At 26.9% G+C, this 21,956-nt stretch overlaps 5 protein-coding genes across 11 annotated transcripts; 2 read left to right on the forward strand and 3 right to left on the reverse strand.

Moving 5' to 3' along the window:
- Positions 1-12: 12 nt before the first annotated feature.
- SdhD (succinate dehydrogenase, subunit D) lies at positions 13-1,802 on the reverse strand. Its single transcript, XM_003690085.4, has 4 exons — positions 1,188-1,802; positions 750-883; positions 448-644; positions 13-315 (listed from the first exon to the last, which is right to left on the reverse strand). Exons 1-4 carry the CDS (start codon positions 1,240-1,242, stop codon positions 102-104), a joined length of 600 nt encoding a protein of 199 aa, XP_003690133.1. The 5' UTR covers positions 1,243-1,802; the 3' UTR covers positions 13-101.
- On the forward strand, positions 1,791-5,020 carry Pus7 (pseudouridine synthase 7). Its single transcript, XM_012488761.3, has 6 exons — positions 1,791-2,164; positions 2,241-2,738; positions 2,853-3,326; positions 3,417-4,188; positions 4,288-4,439; positions 4,550-5,020. Exons 1-6 carry the CDS (start codon positions 1,996-1,998, stop codon positions 4,819-4,821), a joined length of 2,337 nt encoding a protein of 778 aa, XP_012344215.2. The 5' UTR covers positions 1,791-1,995; the 3' UTR covers positions 4,822-5,020.
- Positions 5,021-6,127: 1,107 nt separating this feature from the next.
- LOC100872321 (uncharacterized) lies at positions 6,128-8,965 on the forward strand. Of its 2 annotated transcripts, XM_086907066.1 has the most exons (5): positions 6,128-6,423; positions 6,618-6,776; positions 6,986-7,155; positions 7,768-7,933; positions 8,569-8,965. In XM_086907066.1, the coding sequence occupies exons 1-5, from the start codon at positions 6,417-6,419 to the stop codon at positions 8,796-8,798; spliced, it is 732 nt and encodes a 243-aa protein (XP_086763192.1). In that variant the 5' UTR covers positions 6,128-6,416; the 3' UTR covers positions 8,799-8,965. The 2 variants fall into 2 exon arrangements, with proteins under 2 accessions (XP_086763192.1, XP_086763191.1); XM_086907065.1 differs by lacking the exon at positions 6,128-6,423 and having other exon boundaries at positions 6,605-6,776.
- A 161-nt stretch (positions 8,966-9,126) lies between these two features.
- On the reverse strand, positions 9,127-14,414 carry LOC100870050 (beta-galactosidase). Of its 6 annotated transcripts, XM_086907061.1 has the most exons (11): positions 13,826-14,341; positions 13,327-13,499; positions 12,800-12,950; positions 12,496-12,559; positions 12,300-12,394; positions 11,724-11,951; positions 11,144-11,315; positions 10,315-10,436; positions 10,074-10,249; positions 9,842-9,929; positions 9,127-9,683 (listed from the first exon to the last, which is right to left on the reverse strand). In XM_086907061.1, exons 1-11 carry the CDS (start codon positions 13,895-13,897, stop codon positions 9,234-9,236), a joined length of 1,791 nt encoding a protein of 596 aa, XP_086763187.1. In that variant the 5' UTR covers positions 13,898-14,341; the 3' UTR covers positions 9,127-9,233. The 6 variants fall into 6 exon arrangements, with proteins under 6 accessions (XP_086763187.1, XP_086763184.1, XP_086763188.1 ...); XM_086907058.1 differs by having other exon boundaries at positions 9,842-10,249; positions 13,826-14,414; XM_086907062.1 differs by lacking the exon at positions 12,496-12,559 and having other exon boundaries at positions 12,796-12,950; positions 13,826-14,340.
- A 242-nt stretch (positions 14,415-14,656) lies between these two features.
- LOC105735935 (uncharacterized) lies at positions 14,657-18,954 on the reverse strand. Its single transcript, XM_086907067.1, has 3 exons — positions 18,900-18,954; positions 17,594-18,655; positions 14,657-17,526 (listed from the first exon to the last, which is right to left on the reverse strand). Exons 1-3 carry the CDS (start codon positions 18,904-18,906, stop codon positions 14,810-14,812), a joined length of 3,786 nt encoding a protein of 1,261 aa, XP_086763193.1. The 5' UTR covers positions 18,907-18,954; the 3' UTR covers positions 14,657-14,809.
- Positions 18,955-21,956: the final 3,002 nt, after the last annotated feature.

Genomic DNA, 21,956 nt, shown 5'->3' on the forward strand with positions numbered 1-21,956 from the left:
TAATACAATATATTAATTAAAGTTATATAATTTATTTCTGAATAATTTACAAGAAATTAAATTCTCTAAACATCTAAGTTGTCTAATAAAATATTAAGAAATTATTCATTAGGGTTGGAATCATTAGGTGGTTCTTTTCCAATAGCCCAAGCTTCTTTAATAGCTTTTGAAACACCAGGACCATTATTTATAAGTAAAAATAATCCACATAATGTAACTGCTGAGAGGAAAATCAATGAAAAATGCAAAAGTTTTGGTAATAGTGGTCCAACAACTCTAGGACGAGCATAATCTGTAATAATAGCTTCCAGACCCCTATTTGAAATTTCAATAAATAAATAAATTAACACATTGTACATTATTGAATTAATGAATTATAACATTGCATATAAATATCATAATATAAAGTATGATTAATAATAAAAAATTTTAAAGATGAATAATTACCAATGCATATGTATTACAATTAATAAGGACATTATACCATCACAAATAATATTTTCCATAATTAAAGCAACAGGTATTACAATTGGAAGTGCTGCTGAAGCAATTTTTTCTAAAATCCACATACGTACATGATCACTTGCAGTTGAACTTCCTTTGCGAGTTATTTCTGTATTTAGAATGATGGTATTTCTTGGAAACTAAAAATATAAATTATATAAAAGTTAGTGATAGTGCAAATTGAATATAATAATGATAATATTAATTTTATATTTATTAAATTATTAAATGTTATTAATTATTACCTTTAGTAATTGTCTTTCATTTTTATTTAGACTAGAATTTAAACATTGTTTAAAAATGGCAAAATTAGTAGATTTTCTAGTAAATTGTAACAATTTACACGAATTTGCAAAAAGTGTAGTTTTAGAAAATGATTCTGCAAAAATAAAAAATAATATTATTATATTGTAATGCATTACTTATTTAAAGAAGAAATATTTTAAAAATTTCAAGTATTGGATTAAATTTATATTTTCGTAAATTAAAGAATTAATGATATAATTACATCTTTATTTAAAATTACATTTTATATTATTTTCGCGTAATATATTGAATATAGCAAGATATAATAAGATTTAATAAGATTTTGCCAATAAGGTTATATGAATGTCATCAAAAATAGTCGAAATTATGTAAATTAAAAAGTAAGTAATCGAAATATATTTCAATACTTTACTTACCTAACTGTCTAACCTTATGAAAAATACTAGGAGATGCTACACTTTTTAAAATCATTTTTTAATTATAAAATACAAGATTTTCTGAAAATTGTTCTTATTTGTTGAGATTAACAAATCTTTCTTTTATTTTTTTATGTTAGCTATATATTACAATTGCAATCTTAAACAAGTAAAAAATAATTATATACTAGTTGGACAATTGCTACATCGCCTATCTTCACGTCAATTTCTATTATATTATATTCGACTCATCGAATGACCGAAGCAACAATTTGCATTTTCCAATTTTGATTATATATAAATTGACAACAATTAATAAGTGAAATAAAATGATTTAATTATAATGAAATATTTAATAAAATTAATTTTAATTTACTTTTTACTTTAAATATATATATTTATTACATTTAAAATTTTATCAATTTATATTATTTTTATATTATATTAAATAAATTTCAATTGAATGAATATATATATATATATGTATAAATAATACTTCTATGATAATCTTTTTTCTTAATATGTACGTATTTTCATATTATTTCTTTTTTTTACTTTCTTTTTTAGAATATGAAATTATATAAAATTATTTGAAATCTTTGATTGAGAAACACTGCTTTAAAGCATGTGTTATTCGTAAGGTTATAATTCTGAAAATAATAATTTTTAAAGTATATATCTTGGATATTTCACTTACATTGAATTACTGATCTTATTGATTAGTTTAAGAATTTTTTAAAATAAATTTTTTTTTACGAAATAAACAAACAATTTCTAAAAATTTCGCAAAAAAAAATTGTTAGATATAATGTCTGAAACGGTAAATAAAAATATTAATTCCGATAATAATTTTAAAGATCGTGATATTAAACAAGAACTTGTACAAGAAAATAAATATGACAAATTTAAAAAAAATTTCAAAAAAAATTATCGATCGCCTAATTATTATGGAAAAAATAGATATTCATGTAACAATGGTAAGAATAAGTTAATTTTGATTATTAATTTTTACGAAATTAACTGATATTTTTATCATTGGAATTTTTTTTAAAGAATTTCGAAGTGATAATTTTGGTAAAAAATCATTTAAACGCAATTGGTCAAGCTTGAAATCAGATGGAAAAAGAAAGAAATTGGAAGTGGGAAATCGATTAAAAGAATGCGATGTTGGTATTACAGAGTTTATAGGAAATGAAGGTTTTTTTGGTGTTATCAAAGAAAGATATACAGATTTTCATGTTAACGAAATTGCTCTTGATGGACAAATTGTTAAATTAACAAATCAAGACATTTTATCAGATGGAGAAGAAAATGAGAATCTAGAAGATTTAAAAAAAATTATACAATCAGATACAATTTGGGATCAGTTACAGGGATTGAAAGAATCGGATCAATCTATTATAGAAATTGATGTAACAAATATGGATAAAGATCAACGAAGAGCGATTCATAGAATTGCTAAAACTATAAAGAATGTTATTAGTCAAACTATAGATAAAGAAAATAAAAAAATCATGATGATTTTGCCAAATAAGAAAAATAGTAGTGCTAGTATGTTAGATATTTGGCTTTAAATCAATATATGTAATATTATTAATTTATAATAATATTATATAATAATTAATAAAAGATATATTATATTAATGTCATATATATTCTTCTTAGGTCATAATTTTCGAAAAGATGATAGGATAGATTGGAAAAAAAAAGGAAAATACTGTTATTTTTTGTTACATAAAGTAAATATGGATACAATGGATGCTTTAAATCAATTAGCCATGAATTTATATTTGAAGCCAAATAATTTCACTTATGCTGGAACAAAAGATCGTAGGGCATGTACCACTCAATGGGTTAGCGTGAAAAAAGTTACACCTACAGATATATTAAAAGCAGCGAAGAACGTACATGGAGCATATGTAGGAAATTTTAAATTTGAAACAAAATCATTAAAATTAGGCATGTTGAATGGTAATTGCTTTAGAATTGCTTTGAGAAATGTTAATGGAACAGATGATCAAATTGAAAAAACAATGATTTCTTTGAGAGATCATGGATTTATAAATTATTATGGTTTACAAAGATTTGGTACTGTAGCTGCTATTCCAACTTATGAAATAGGCAAAGCTTTACTTCAAAGTAATTTTATTCTTTATTTAAATATATTATTAATTTAATTTTTTATGTTTTTTTTATGTAATTGTTTTTTATATAATTTAATAAAAATAGGTAAATGGAATCAGGCTATCGAATTAATTTTGAAACCTAGAGAAGGAGAACAAGATGAAGATTTAGTAGAAGCTAGAAAAATATACGAAACAACTAAAGATGCATGTTCTGCATACAAAAGAATTAAAAGATGTGATAAAATAGAGGCTATACTTTTAAAAGGTCTTTGTATATGTGGTAATAGTAATCCTCAAGGTGCTTTGGATTCAATACCAAGAAATGCTCGTTTAATGTATATTCATGCCTATCAAAGTTTTGTATGGAATCATATGGTATCAAGAAGAATAAAAGAATTTGGGAAGAATCCTATAGTGGGAGATTTAGTATATGAAAATAATGTAAAAGAAAATGATAACGAAGAACAATTCGTTTATGACAATGAAAATGAAGTCATAACTGAGATTAATGCGGAAGAATTTGATCAAAAAATAAATGAACTTGATACCGAATCAAACTTGAAAGTAAAAATCGAGGAATTTACTAAAACTTTAGAAAAATCACCAAATACTTCAATTAAAGAAATAACAAATGCTGCAGAATGTTGTATTAAAATTGATGAGAATGAAAAACAAAGTGAAGTTTCAACTTATGAAATAGGCAATCTACCACCGGTAAAAGTACTCGAAGAAAATGATTTATCAAATTATACTTTGGCAGATGTATTAATGCCACAGGTTGGTTGGAGAGTTATATATCCATCTTATGCCAAGCCATGGTTCGATGAATTTTTAGCAAAAGACGGGTTAACTACCGATTTGAGGCAAAGAAATAAGTAATAAGTCATTATGGATAAATTTTAAATATTTATTAATAATACTAATATTTAATAATACTATATTTTGTATAATTTATAATATTTATTTAATTTCAGAAAATATAGTTTAGGAGGTGCTTATAGAAAAATATTAGAAATTCCTTCAAATTTATCTTGGAAAATTATGCATTATACAGAGAAGCATAGTGATCTTATTATGTGTGATATCGATGAAATGAGAAAATCATCACCTCCAAAAGATGATCCAAGTATAACGCTTTATTGATATTTTTATTTAATTTTTTAATATGTAATAGATATATAAGATTAAGACAAATCAAAAATGTATTAATATTTCTGATATTTTGTAATTTTTCAGAAGGAAGATTCAAAGCCATAATAATACAAATGTCTTTGAAACCATCTACATACGCAACTATGGCATTGCGTGAAATTTTAAAATCTGATACTTCTCCACAAGCACAAGCGGCTCATTCTGCCGCGTGTAATGCAGAAACAATAAATTTAAAAACCTCAAAAAATGATATAGAGAGCGAAGATGAGAGTAAATTTGATAATATAGAAAAGTATCCTAAAATCGAAGAACAAAAATCGAAAGATGATAAAATGGAAATATCAGATACAGTATAAATCTATGATTACTTTTTTCAACAATTAAATAAAAGAATATTAATGCGTATAAATTGAAATGCATAATTATTTTTAAGACATATAAATATATATATATGAATAGAAAAAAAATATTTTTGTTAATAATAATAATATAATCATATAAAAAAACATAATGATTTGTAATATATTATTCGTTAAAATAAATATCTTGAATAGCTCTTTTCGTATTTTTTTAAAATTTATCCCAATTTTATAAAAAAAAGTTAAAAGTTTCTCGTAATTTCCTTAAAGTTTAAAATAAATGTGAAACATCTAAAAAATCGATTTTTCACGGTTATATTTCGATATACATGATATAAATTGAGATATTATTATTGGTATTGTGGTCGATGAAGAAGCGATTTGCAATGATACTATAGAGTTAATATCCTCTCGGATGACAAACGAGGGAGTGATGTTGCAGAATATGTCTGGCATTTCAATGCCATACAACAAATTACCTCACCTTTTGTAGAATACTGTGAAAAATCGTCAATATCGTGACATAGCGTTATTATTGTACGTATATACGTATCGTTCTATTAAGATAATTAAGTATTCCAAATTATTTATTTATTTAAACGATTTCAATACTTATAGTATATTTTCTTATAAGGAATATTCTAACAGAGAAAAATTATAAATAACAAATGTAATTATTGAAATTGGACATTACGAAAAAATATTTTTTAAATTATTTGAAGAAAATGTAATGTAATTTGTTATAAGTAAATTTGCAAATAATATGCAAGTAAATTTTTACATGACTTTTACTTTTATGTGATAATGCGGTGTCATTTTAAAAATTCTTGATACCGATTTATGCTATAAAATAATAGAAGGAATCATATGGAGTGACAGTATATTATTTTTATTTAATATACTATATTCGTAATGTCATTATATATTAATTTTCTATATATTTAAAAATTTTCAAATCATCTTTAATTTGAGCGTAAAAATTTCATATGATAAAATGTTTACTTTTTAAAAAAAGTTTATTTTTATATATTTTATATTATATATTTTTATCTCATACGTATTTAAAAAATATTTAATCCCGTATTTATATTTGGGTTATTATTCATTACACATTTCAATTTAAATATTTATTATGTAATAAAAAATTAATTATGATTTATCTATTATTCATAAATAATTACGGATATTAAAGAATAGAATATACCTACAAAAGAAAAAAAAAAAAGAATAAAGATAATCAATTTTGTACATTTTATATTTTTGCAAATAATTACTTATATATAATGTACCATGATGATGATGTACATTACAAGAAGATGCATTTATCAAACTCCGCCCTCCGGAAAAAAATACCGCCTCTCGACATGCGCCTTCGTAGTTACAACCCTCTTTCTCACTTGTGATCGGTGGCATCTATTTGGGGTAGTAAGCATCTAATTCAAATTTATCCTTCTTCATGTTTGGATTCTTTGGTGAAGTGCGGGAATTTTTATCTTTAATATTAAATCTTGTAGAATTTTTAACTAATTAAAAGAAATTTAAAAAATTTAAAATCGTCTTAATTAAAAGAAAATTTGCAAAAAGAGTTTGTAATGTCTGGTAAGAGTCAAACATAATTGAATAAATAATTTTTTCCAGTTTGTTAGAATTAAATTTTTTGAACGAATTGCCTAAATTGTTAGAATATCAATTAACATGAGTTTCGTTCTTTATTGAAATATAAATATATTTTTAAGTAAATTGTGATTTATGTTTCGTAATTTTATTATTAAATAAAACAATGTGCAACATAGTGCAAGAAACGCCTTTAGATTTGAGCTGTCGAAGTTCTGAAAGGAAAATAAATTTGTTAAATTCATCGAAGTTTCAAAAATTTTGTTTATCTTGTCAAACGTGTGGCAAAAACTTTGACAGACCGTCTTTGCTCAAAAGGCATCTACGAACGCATACAGGTTAGTATGTAATTAAATTTCATTATTATTAATTTAATTAGTAATTCGTCAGATATCAATCAATTTACAATTTACAAATTCGAATATAATTATATTTATTATTTTGTATTTGTATAGTTACTTTTTTAAAAATATTTAAAGTAATAGTAAGTTTTTATAGAAATAAAATTGAATTACAATGGAATTATAAAATTATACACGATTAATAGGTGAAAAACCACATGGTTGCATTGTGTGTGGAAAAATGTTCAGTACAAGTAGCTCGTTGAATACACACGTCAGAATACATACGGGAGAACGACCACACGAATGTCTCATTTGCGGGAAACGTTTCACAGCTTCGTCGAATTTATATTATCATCGAATGACTCATTATAAGGTTTTTTATTAAAATGCTATTTTAAAGTTGTTAATATTTTTCAACATTTTATACAGCATAAAATATAAAGGTAATATTAGATCGTTTAATTATAATAATAAATTGTGCGGATCAATTTGTATAGGTAAAATTAGTAGGTGATCGATTATGCGAGAAATCGAATCGATAATTTACTTTATCTTTCAAATAGTATCCAATATCCTTGTTGAAATATATATAGTAAATAATTGATTTAAATTCTAATTTCAAATAAGAAAAAAAATATAATGTTGCAATGACATTATTTTTATAAATATGTATTTTATAATTAACAATCCATACACAATTTGACAATTAACAATCTAATAATTAAAAATTGTTTTTTAAATTATCTGAATATGATCTTAGTATATAATTTTTAGTATATATATTTTATTACGTATTTCTTTTAATTATGAAATGTCTTTAAGTGCAATGCCATCATAAATATAATAATTAAATCGTGTTATTTTTTTTTGTTATAAATGATATATCGTAAAGTAACGATAATTAAGGTGGTATATTTAAAACTTATATAATATAATATAATGATAATAATTTATTAATCTGCAATCGTGATATATATATATGTAGGAGAAACCTCATAAATGCAACGAATGTGGTCGTTCTTTTTCAACCCCTGGTGATTTAAGGACCCATGGGTATTCTCATAGTGGTAACTGGCCTATCCGATGTTCGGTTTGTAATCGGGGATTTTGCAAACTTGGAGCTTTACATCATCATATGCAAGTGCACATAGGTAATTAATATTAATTAAATATCGACAAGTGCTTATAATTTTTCACAGATTTTTAACACTTTATGAATTAAAAAAGGATTAATAATAATAATTAAATCGATAAAATAAACAAATAAGTTAATAAAAAAGTAGGTATATTTATTTTTAGAAACATGCGAGAATTCGAAAATGTCAGGTTGGATCGAGAACTCGATTCGGGATCGGATCTCCAATTCTCGAAACTATAATATTTTGTGATAGTCGGTAGATTGTCAGGAATTTGTCCCAAGAATTTCGAATTTTTCATTTCTTAGATATCATGGAATTCCTGAAAATTTTGGAACTATCCTTTTAATTTGACATATTTGATATATTTAATTTGACACAAAATGTTATTTAGTTCCTTAAAATTTTAGAGGAACTTGATATTTTTAAAAATCCCTAAAAAATCCCAAATCTTCAGATATTTTTGAGATATGAGCCGAGCCGAGCCGAGCCGATCCGACCCAATTTCTTCTCGATCTGTTCGAATATCGGATATAAGAAATATACGCAACTATTTTATTGATTTTTTTTTAAAATTAGAATAAATTATTATGTATTGTAGAAAAGAAAAGAAAAATTAGAAAGAAAAATTATATATGATTTCTTTTCAGGAAATCGATCGTATCATTGTAATATATGCAAAAAACAATTTTCTATGATGAATAATTTACGATCACACGAACGATCTCACGATTTCAATATGCTAAATCGAAATATTGTTAATTGTTTAAACATAGAAAATAATAAAGCAACGATAACTGCATTTAGTTTCGAAGAAACAATTAAAAGTCAATTTCCCGCAATTTATTCTTGGACTTCATGGATGCCGTTCCATTATTGAAAATATAATAATTGAAATAATTGATTTGTTTTTTAAACGATAAACGTTAAAAATGAATCATTTCAAGCGAAAGATAAGTATACGCGAGTAAATTTTATTTATTGTATAAATTTATTATACAATATTATAATTTATTAATAAATGTAATAAAATTATAATGTTTAAAATTGAGCGTTTAAAATTGTTTATTACCGTTATACCATTATCGTTAATTATTATATCGTTGATTTTAATTTTCCTTAAATAACAATAATTACGAGTATACGGACAAACTGGTATACGCATGATAATAATATTCATTAAGAAATATCATACTATAGAAATGTAATTGTATTTTTGATATTTTTTATTTATTTGTTCGCGCAATTTCTCATTAAACAATAATATAATATTTGAATAATATTTTAAAGAAAAAGAAAGGAAATTAAAAACTGATCAAATCAAAACACGTATATCATTCGAATTATCTCCGTTATTTGAATATTTAGCACCGAAGTCGAGTATCGGTTCCTTTTGCAATTTCATTTTCTCGCTGTTTGGTACGTATTCCAATTCGATTAACACCACTTCATTTTCGCCCGTTCTTAAAAAAGATGCAGGAATATAAAGAGTTATTTGAGGGCCAACCAATGGCCAGTATCGACCTAAATTGTGTCCATTCACGAAAGCAACTCCTTTGCCCCAACCATCAGTGTTTAAATACGTGTCCATCGGTTGGTCAGAGATCGAGAAAGTTCCTCGAAGTATAACTGGACCATCGTGAAGAGTTCCACTTACGGATATGTTGGAATTGACGTTGATAAGCGGATTGACACTATCCAGCAAAAATCCAGTCATTTTCCAAGGTCCAAGGGGAATATTGTTTAGAGATACATTTGTGACTCCCTGGTAAATAAAAAATATCCAATGAACGAAGAAATATACGTTACCTTATCTTTCTTTTTTCTATATTAATTTCCATTAGATATATATATATATAAACGATACGAGTTTATAATTTACTTTTACTGTTTGTTGCTTATTAAAAAAAAAAAAATAGAAACCTTAAAATCACGAAGTCCATTTCCATAATTTAACCTTCCTTGATTCTCGATCAATAATTTCAATTTTTGTCCATAAGGCTCCTCTATACTTAAATGATAGATGTTACTGGTACGACTTAAGGTTCCAACCAGGTGATCATCTACGTAAACTAATGCTCTATCTCGAACTTTTGCGTACAGAATCGCAGGATCCTTAGGGCTATGTATTATGTCAGTCTCGTACAATACCAACCAATGAGATAATCCCAATGCTTCGAACGTTAGTGGATCCGATCCTTGGGCGATAATTGTTCCGAATAATTGTCGGCCTTGAGATTCGAATAATTTTAGGATTGGCGACAATAGAATCGAACCGTAATCTCCTTTCGGAGACACTGTTGGAAGTGACACATTTGGCAATGGCAAATACTACAATAAATATATGTATATATATATAGAACGAAATACGGTTAGAGATTAAAAAACGTAAATACCTTAGATACGATATTCCGGATCTCGAAATATTTTGATGTTGGATCACCAGCTTCGGTTAACGGAGCGTCATAATCATAGGAAGTTAATTGTGGATTGTATACATTTTCGCCACCATTAGCCCCTGGAATCGTATGTTTGATATTTAACGTTAAATTAATATGTTATATATATATAGATGATATAAAGTATATAAGTATATAAAGAATATTATGTAAAATATAATATTTATATCATTACACAACATCATTAAAATCATTTTGAATCTAAGATCAATTTACCCGATCTTAATTTTAATTCATAAAATCATCATTGCAAAGATTATAAAAACTATTACAAAGCAATCGGAAATTATATTTATTTATTTATACATATTTTTTATATTATAATTTTATATATGTTTTCAGATTTAAGTTTTCACTTATATTAGTGAAGTATTATATCGCGTATTATACACATTTTGCAAGACATTCTCTATTCATATAACGATCGTTACATGTTTCTGATCGGAATATGATTTTGAGATACGAATGATTTCTAAAAATAACGAACATTTTAAATTGCACAAATAAAATATAACATACGTTACGGTATTATCAACAAAATATAATATTTTTTACAATTCATAAAACAAATTTTTAATCATTATATGTCCAACTTCTTATTAATATCTTTTTATTTCAATATCTTTGTTGGATATTTTAATAATTTTGATAATATTTTGAAATTTCGATAATAAAATAAATTGAATTTTTTTGCGTATTGCTATATTTTTAAACAAAATTTTGCAAATAAGAGTTCAGAATAAAATCTTAGGAAAGATTTACTAACCAGCGGTGTAACCAAAATTCGTTCCACCATAAAACATATAAATATTAACAGAAGCACCCAAAGACAACATTTGATTTAAAGTTTTTGCAACTGCTGTAACATTTACTTTTTGAAACGGTTCTTGCCAATGTGTTAACCATCCGGGATAAAATTCTGAATTTACTAATGGGCCCTAAAAAAAAAAAAAAAAAATAAATCATAAATTAATCATTTTAATAATCCTTATAATTATATTTTATTCTCTTGCTCTTTTTGCCAAGAATACACAACTTTATCTCGACGATACAATTTTATCCCATGTTCGAGATATATATATATATATTATAATATAATATATTTTATATATTTGCAATTAAATGTGTGTGTGTGTGTGTGTTTTTGTATAAGATTTTCTTACGATCTTTACGATTTTGTGATACAGCAACTGTTGCATTCAATATTCTTTAATAATAAACGATGTAAACTTAAAAAAGAATATTTTCATCTCGATATACTATATATATATATAACAATTTCTAATTTTCGTTTCTAATTTTTCAAATTAAAAATTGTTTCGATTATCGATCGTTCAATTACTTACTCGCGGTTGATACAGACGCATTATTTCGAAATTTTTCGTCACGTTCGCGTTAGTTCCAAAATCGATAGTTGTATAAACACCTGATATAGAGCCACAATTCAGCATATTTCTATTTGATCCATCCGTCGTATATAAAAGCGCCTTTGTACCAATTTTCCGTTTCATTATATCTCTCAGATGATGTAAATATTCTTTATCGCACGAATAACTTCCGTACTCATTTTCCACCTAAAAACACAATCGAAATTGGATTTATTAGCTATTAATATTAACAAATATAATATTTCATTCTTATTGTTGAATTCGCAATTAATCGATTTCAAATATATAGCAATATATTTTGTCCATGTGAATATATTTTATTTTGCAAAGTGTTTTAATTTTATGATGTTGTTAAATATAAATGGAAAAAAAAAATTTAAAAATAACTAAAGAAGAGAAATAAATTTACATTTTTCTTTCTTTTAAACACATTGATAATTGTGAAAACATTATCAATATCGATCAACAAATATCGATATTAGAAATAAAAAACAAAAAAAAAAAAGGAAGATATTCCATTTATTCTATTGATACCTGAACCATTATTATAGGTCCTCCATTTCCTCTGAGGTAGGGAATGACTCTTTTAAATACTTCGTTCAAATATATTTCCACATATTTCATGTATCCTAGAAAACAAAAGAAACATTACAATGGTAAAAATAAATTTCCAAAGCAATGAATATTTAATTGGAATTAGAATAAAAAAATCGAAATTAAAAATTCTTACGTGGATCATTTGTACGTAAATTTATATCTGGTACAAGTGTCAATAACCAGTAAGGAAGACCACCCTAAATGAACCATAAGTACCATAAAAATAATACGAAGCAGAAATTATTTTTAAAAATCATTACATCGTTGATAAAAATTATTTCTTAAAATTATAAATATTATTAATATATAATAATGTGTATATATTCAAATTATATATATATATATATATGTTCAAATTATATCGTATAAAAATTCTTGATCTAAGTAAGATATAAATTCTTGGTAAGTAAGATAAGTAATTTCAATGAAATACTTGCAAAATCTCGCTCCGCGCAAATATAAGGGCCTGGTCTCAAAAGGACGAACAAATCTTCTTCTTGAGCAATATTTAAAAATTCTACTAAATCCGCATTACCCGTCCAATACCATTCATTTTCACTCGGTTGATGAAGACTCCATTCCACGTAACTGTAATATTTAATTTGAAAGAAGAAGCAACGTCTAAATCCAAAAGTTTTTGTTCGAAAATAAGCGATAAATCTATTAAATTTTGTAAAAAGATAATATAAATATATTATCAACAATATCGTGTCGTTGAAGAAGAACAAAAGATTGATAGATCGTAAAATCAATTAAAAAGATAATTTTTCCGATGCGAAATATATAGAGATATATTAAATATAAGTTAAATAATTATATATGTATGTAGCGAATAACGATTTTAAAAAAAAAGAAATATATAACGTGATTTATCACATGACTTCTTTTCATTATTTTCAAAAACAATCGAACGAACGTTGAATTGTTGCAAGTTTTTGTTGAAAACGTGAGAAAAATAACTTACGTTGAAACGGCATTTAATCCGGCTGCTCTAATTTTTTTGAAACGATCTCTCCAATATTGTCTAGGTGTTCGAAAATAGTGAAAACTGCCGGAAACGTATCGAAAAGGTTTTCCGTCCAATAGAAAACGATCGTTCTCGTAATCGACTTCGAATCCAAGTTTCCATTGCGTATCCTGAAATTGCAAATTTTCTAATAAATTCTATCATCTCGTTGATCGATTAATCGATTAAATCTACAAATATCTATGATGATGAAAATCTGATGAAAATTTAACGACTTTTTCTTAAATCTTTTCTAAGAAAGATTACTATGCTAATTTATATATATATATATATATATATATATATATATATATATATATATATATATATAATGTAGTAAAAATATATAAAAAAGGTATTTTTTCGAATTTTCTCACGAGATAGTATCAATTAATAAAATCTATCGATTCGATTATATTCTATATCGATACATTTCCCATAAAGAAACGTTACTCACATTGTTCACATGAACATTCACCACTTCTCCCAGAGTAGCCGTCACTGCCAAGGTTAACAAAATTGGCCACATCTCGTTAACCAAAACTGATCTTGTAATCTACTACCTACTTACCTATACTTCAATCGGAACACACTCTAACTAATGAAATCATCGATAGCATTCGTTCAAATAAATCAAAAAACGAGATCTCGTTAAAGATTCACCGAGCGAGCAAGAATCGATGGATTATTTTATTGAATTTCAAATAGCGGCATTTCGGACGTGTGCCTTTTACTCGATACAACAGGCATGCGAATAACTATTTATTCGATTATTATCGAATTTGGACGCGTTGGAATGAAGCGGAGGAGCAAGAGCGGTTTGTCGTTCCAGTTTGTCGACACGACTGGTTGCGTTTATTCGAGAACCGTAAATGCGCACTTTGACCCGATCGAGGACAGGTCGAGATATCACTGACCGATATAGAACGTGTCACGGACACTGTACCGACCGATCGCTTCAGGATGACTGCCATGCCGTCACGAATCTTACCCACCGGATCAGCGTTGGTGAACAGTTGGATACTCGTTACGACGATCATGCCAACAACTAACTTCGTGATAATACCAACATTTTGCTATCTTCCGTTGCTTATTGTATCGCTTACATACAACTTTTTTTTCACGAAACGATACAACAACAAAGTAGTTTAAACATTTGGTAGTAACATTTGTATGATGCGATAAGAAAGATATATTACATATTTTAATTATTTATCCTCCATTATTTATTCTTAATAATAATAATAATAATAAAATAGTTTTAATCGTAAATTAACAATTACGCTTATACAATTACTATATTTTAAATATATATACATCATTGCAAGAAAGCATTAAAAGTAATTAAAATACAAATTACATATCGATGTATTGTATTAATTTATAATTTTAATCAATATCGACTTTCTTTGGACTTCTTTCTATGGATCCGATATTCCTACTAAATAGGCATTTCATTTACAGGAGATTCGGGATTTAAATTTACAATTGGTTCAGCTGATGTAACTGCTTTTGAAATCACTGTGTTATATATTTGAGTATCCGTTATTGGCATATTTGATTCTTTAACATTGGAATTTATTTTCATATTGCCAGATACATTGAAAATATTGCCACTATCAACCATGATTACGAAATTATCCGTTTTAGTGCCATTGGTATCAGAAATGATTATTTCTAGTTTTACAGTTTGCGCTTTCGCTTCTGTAATATTATCATATCCACTAGTGGACGAATAATCAGGTTCGATTTCTTTCAAAGTTGTAAGTTTATCTGTTTTATCGATACTATTAGTCGATTTTTTATCATCTTTCAAATTATCGCTCGCTTTGTTTGTTCTATCGTTTATATTAATCGACATAACGGTGCCGTTATTAATAAGAATCGTTTCAGTCCGAGTACTCGATGTTTCGATCGGTTCGTTCGCTTCAGATCTATTCGAAAGTGTTTGAAGAAAAGACGATGTTGTTTCTATATTTTCTAAAGTTGTGAATTCACTTTCTAACTTTGAAGATAATTTTACAGTTGTCAATTCTGCTTCCGTAATGGTAGAATTTTTACTATTCGAAGAAAATGCTTCTATTTCTTCTATTTCAGTTGTGAAAGCGGTTGAATCTGTTTCCGTTTGGATAGACGATGCTTCCCCTTTTATTAATCGTTTCGTTTCACTTGTATTAGATTTTTCAGTTTGCATGGAAAATGATGTTGTTTGTAAATTTTCCAAAGTTGTAAGTTCAGGAATATTTTTATCATTTCTATTTTCAAATATATCATCGCCAGTTCCGATAATTATTTCTGGTAATTGCGAAAATATTGTTTGAGTCGTCGTTATCTCCGTTAAGGTATCGGTAAAATTTTCCAAAGAAAATGTCATTATTTCTTCTCTTTCGATTGTTGATTCATTAATACTGGTGGAATTATCATCAATTCCATTGTTTCCATTATCTGTGATAACATTGACAAAATCGGTAGTTTTAGATTGATCATCGTTTGATTGTTCCGTTTTTAATATATCAAATTCTTCAGTTTGAGAGAAAGATAATATTATTTGTGCAGCTTTCGTAGTAGATTCATTATCGTTTATCATTTCAACAATTGAATCTGTTTGTTCATTAATATCGCTAATAATTAAATTATCATCTTCTATCAAAATTTTATTCGGTTCGACTATAATTACGCTAACATTCTGTTCGTTGCTGTTGTCGCTATGAAAAATTGTTTCCGTTTGCGAGTTTGACGCTTCAGCTTCCTCTTCTTTTCTTGTCACAATCGAATCATCAATTTGATAATTTATCGTCGTTTCTTCGTCTCTTCTTGCGGTCGGTGATTCGCTGTTATCTGAACTTGTCCATCCATTAGCATCGGTAGTTGATTTATTTTTCAAAATACCATTTGCTTTATCCGTATCAGCTTTTTCGTTATTACTCGATACATCGATAAGTGTTGTTTCTGACTCGGGACTTAAGCTTTCAGTTGATCCTACTTTTTCTATCGTCGAATTTAAAGCTGTTTGAGTATTCGCTACACTCGAATCGACAGTATTCGTTTCATTCTCAGTCCGAACAGTATTGATTTCAACATTAATATTCGCGATAATCGAAACACCATCGCTGTAGCTTGTTCCCGATTCTTGACTCCACATTTCCATCATCTGATCTTTAAATCTAGAATCGTTAGAATTTATATTTTGCGAAGCAGAAGTTGTTGTTTGCTCGTTATTCCCATCTATAGATATTGTTAAAGTTGCTACTTGAGAATTTTCTGTTTGATATACAGATGATACAGGCGATGCATCTGTTATCCTATTCGATGCTTCTATCCTTTCTTCATTTTTTAAGTCGTTAGATTTATCGGAACTAGGATTTGGCTGTACATTATTATCATCATTGAACGATTCGTTATTATTTATATCATTGCTTGCTGCAATTGTAAAGTTAGTGTCGCTGGATGTAGTAAAATTATCGTTATTATCAATTGTTTCAAATTTGATACTCGATATTGTAGACAGTCCATCTTTCGCCCATATCGTAGAAGCTTCGATTCGTGAAGTTGATCGGGAAATTGTTTCTTGATTTGCTGAAATCACCGTGAATTCACTAATATTTAAATCCTCCGATCCATTTGATTCGGTATTATCGGATTGTCGTATATTCTCATTTTCATTATTGCTCGGTACGTATGTATTCTTATCCAAATCGTTGTTTCGATCATTATCTCTAACATTCGATGCTTCGAAAATCGTCGATCGATTTTCCGATGCTTCAGAAGATTCAATTTCTAAATATTTACGAGGAGTTGTACTCCAAATTACATTCGAATCTTCCCACCTATTCGTATTGTTCTCAAAATTTGTTAAATTTTCATTTTTCGATGTTTGTGTTCTTTCTTCGGTCCCAATCTGTGAAAACCATGTTACTTGTGTCACATTATCAAAGTTTCGATCTGTTGGCTTCTCATCGTTGTCTATTTCATCTTTTCGCGAACTAGACTTTGTTTCTTCTTCTTGTTCTTCTTTTCCTTTTTGTTCGCCGTCAATAGTTTCATCTCTGTTTCCATTGTCGAAAGATTTTTCTTCGTTTGTCGAAAAATTTTTCATTCCTTCAGTTGTACGTATATATCCATTATTGGAACCTTTGTTAGAAGGCGATTCTTCACCATCTATCGAGAGATTAAACGATCAATTATATTTATGTAGATATGAAACGAAATCTAATAAACATCTTACCTATTTTAATATTCGTATCCTCAAAATAAACTGATAAATCCGCTGTAAAATTAAATTCATCCTTCGTAGATATGTAAAATCCTATGCAGTTTTTTAATCGATTTTCTTGTTCTTTACGTTTAATGTTGGTCGATACGTTACAAATTCTCCTTAATATCTCCATACTTAAATTTTCCTTTTCGTCCAATATTTTATTCTTTAGTTTTATGTTTTTCCTCCATTCCAGATACTTAACTTTATTCCATTTATACAATCTCTCATAATAAACATCTGTTTTGTAATTTTTCAACATTTCGGTTATTTCCTTATAATATTGGTTTTTCTTTAACAAATCTTTTAAATAATCATTGAATTTTTCTTCATTGCTATCAAATTCCCACGAACTGGAACTAGAACTCGAACTTTTGCGACTATCGTATTCCTCTGAATCCTCTGAATTCCTTTTTATTTCTCTTGAATCAAAATATTCATTTGATCTTTCAGACGAGCTCGAATCAGTTTCATCCGTCGATTCGAAAAAATTATTTTCACGATGATCATTTTTATCAGAATTTCTTTCACGAGAATCTTTTTCGTCGGAAAATCTTTTTTTACGAATACTTAATTCGTCAGACATTTTCTCCATAGATTCTTCCTCTTCCCCTTCCTCCTTCTGCTTTTTATTTTTTTCGTTCGATTTTTGCCCCACGAAATTCCATTTCTTCTTACTAGATAAAATTCTCAGTTTTGTTTCTTCGGAATCGGAGCTGGTATCGGAAGAATCGGATTTGTTTTTTAACCGTGGTAAATTTAAAGCAATGAAAAGTTTCTCCCTATTTATATTTCTATTCTTCTCGCCATTATCTTTCCAATTTTTCACAAGCCATTGTAGATATTCCACATTCGATTCATTTCTTTTCTGCTCAGAATTGCGCATCCAAACGAATGGATTCCTCTCCTTCGAGTTTCGTTCCCTTCCGAATTTCCCGATCCTCCATTTTCCGGATACCCATTCCGATTCGTCGAAAGGAGCGCCATACGTATAAGCGTCAATAGAGAAGATGAACAAAATAATAATGATGCCTATTTAACCAATTAATCAATAAATCAATGAATCGATCTAATAATATATATATATTAAATATCTCATAATAAACAATACAAAGATACGATTAGTATTTTTTAATTGTAAACGAAAAGATTTTTTTTATTCGGGATTCTATTTTCTCATTTTAGAATTTAAATTTAACTTATTTTAAATTAACTCGTTTTCATTTATTTAAAACATTATTTAAAACATTTAAAATTTAATTTCTTATTAAATTACCTTTCATTTTTTTCAAACTTTTACACACAAATCATCTTCGACGACACTTGTTTTTATTCCATACTGTTTGGCTAAATTTTTCGAGGTCCTTTTATATCGTTGCTTTCAGATAATTTTCCCTTATCGCAATTAAAATTTATGGCTATTATTACAATGATTCATCTCATTTCTCATGTAATACTCCGAATATGACGAATTGTAAACAATTGTTACGCATTAAAAAAAAGAAATGTTCAAAATCTTTCTCAGATAGATGGTACATATCAAGCCAATGATGGAGTCTGGTAAATAGAATTTATTACGAGGATGTAACAGCACAGACATTTTTAATTTTCCTACTATAAATAAAATGGATACTTCATAATTCTATTTATGACATTGATAGGAGAATTATTTCATTGAAAATATTATACATCCTTTTCCGTAACTTGATTATTATTAATATTTCCGTAATTGATAACTAATATTTTTTAATAATTATTATTATATTCATATAAAATAAAGAAATGAGATATTTTTTTATAATAATCAGAAAATTGTTATTGCCAATTGGAAAAATTATTGATTGAATTATTGATTAATTTAAGATATTTATACGAGTATCCATAGTATCCATATAAATCCATATATCTAGTATGGTATATAGAGATATATAGAGAAATAATAGAGAAGTTTAAAAAATTTTCTAGGATGATTATAATTGATTCTATAGATACAGGCGTTTCTACAGAAACTATTCATAAAATCTTTGCAGATTCATATTCTTTTTCAAAATGAATTTCAAAATATATATGTACAAGAAAGTCAAATATAATAATTGAATTTCAGCACTCAGAATTCAACAAGAATTAGTATCAACATTTTTTACGCCGATAATTAAAGATTTAAAGAAAATAATATTATTTCGTATTATTTCGTTTTTTTGCAACTATAAATAATTATAACAATTATTAATAAACATTTTTAATTTCAAAAATAAAATTAATGAATTTTTAAAAAAAACTCCATTCTACAATGTAAAATTTTTGCATATGGTACATGCTTTATTTCGATTACTATAAAACTATTTTTTTCATAATTTTGTCACTATTTAACATATTTAACGTAATATTATTTTTATCATAATTCGAAAAATTATCGAAAATGATAGAAATCGAAAGCTATCATGAAAATGAAGCTGAAATGCATAAAATATGCGAAAAACAAAAGTCATTTTGATCCAGGATATTTTACTTTCCTTGAGAACAGAGAGAAAGAGAGAGAGAGAGAGAGAGAGAGAGAGAGAGAGAGAGAGAGAGAGAGAGAGAGAAAGAGAGAGGGGAGATTTATAAGTTGAGTTAATAGAAATCTCGATTAGATCAGGTCAGGACAACGGCATCCAATAGCGAAAGTGAAAACTAAACTCTTAACTCGGTCGTGGATGTAGAATGAGAGAAATTGGGGTCGATAAAAGTGGGCTAGTGGAACCGTGCCTTCGTATTCTTGTATTTCGACACTTTCATTCTCGATTTATGTCTAAGCATGTAAGTAAGTATCTAACATAAGTACGGTACGTATCACATTCGTTTTCGTATACAAATTCGAGAATCAACTCCTAAACGAACTCACAAACGAATAAACTCAAAGATTAAAAATAAAAATAAAATTAATAATTAAATAAAGAATAAAAGATTTCCGTTTAATTATATCGTATATAATTAATCATATTAATTATAATCGTGATATAAAATTTTACAATATTATATATGAATTTAAAAAAAAAAGAATGACTAATTAAATTTTTTAGTTTAATTTTTCAGTCATGATATTTTTACACATCGCATTAATTTTACATTAATTATATCAATACTTTTATACTATAAGTTTAATACAGTACGTTGCTGTAAATACTGATAATTGTAAAAGTAGAATCATTAAACGGAAAAATTACATATTATTATGGTAAAGTTATACCAACTAGTAACTTTTTTTACATAAATCCATGAAAATTTCAATGAACGATCAATCAGATTTTACTACGCGCATATTGTTTCATTTTAGTTACTATTTATCTATCTAGATATATACATACAAGTATTTACATAGTTATATACGTTAAATAGTTTGTTTCAAGATAAGTTTCGTTAAGTTTCTTGTTTGTTTCAAGATGGAGAGCATGCGTCAAAACGCATGTTGCAAACAATCGTCACGCATTTATAGACAAAATTAAACGAAATTTATTTCTGTAATTTTATTTATTTATTTTTTTTTTAATAGCGTAAAATGAGCACAGTGTCTTTGCGAATTCTTTCTTCATTTTGATTCCTTCGTATCTTCTTATATCTTCGTATCTCCTTGTTAAATTATTAAATTGGGTTAACGAGACTATTAAATGGAGGACTTGAAACGTTTCTGAATAAAGATTAATCAAAATGAATCAATATGAACGTTATAAAATGAAAATGAAAAAGTTCATCCCAAATTGCCAATTGTTATATATAAGGATATATTTGTTAAAGAATAAAGATATTGATATTTGTTGCCAATTTATTACGCAATTTTTCGAAATTACAATAATTATAAACGATGAATGGTTGATATCGTTGATCGATTTCAATTCATTTTCTTCTTTGATGATAATGCGATGAATAAGTTTTCCGTATGTGTACCATATGCGTATTTTAACAATCGTTTAATATCTTAATTAAAAATGATTTTTCGATATTATCGTTATTATATTCAATATATATCGCTGGATTATAACAAGAAAACAGTAACGTATAAAGTTCAACGTACTGTTTTTAAAAGAAAACGGGGCCGCTATATTTTTTTTTCTATTTTCCAACAAACGTTAGAGGAACGGACAACGTCTCTCAATTTGCACTAAACAACAATTTGACGGTGATTACGAGGACATTTAAACAGTGGCAATTCGAGAGTTATTACATTAACTCGCATCCTACTTAAGACGAATTTTTCAACTTTGCGGGTCATTAAACTTTTGTTACGATTAATTTAACGCTACGAGTTTCTATTCTCGGAAGGGGACAATCATACGTTACGATTTTAATAATTTCA

The sequence above is a fragment of the Apis florea genome, unplaced genomic scaffold (genome assembly GCF_048593485.1).
Source record: "Apis florea isolate Af1SG1 unplaced genomic scaffold, ASM4859348v1 contig_24_pilon, whole genome shotgun sequence".
NCBI classification, from domain to species: Eukaryota; Metazoa; Arthropoda; class Insecta; order Hymenoptera; family Apidae; genus Apis; species Apis florea.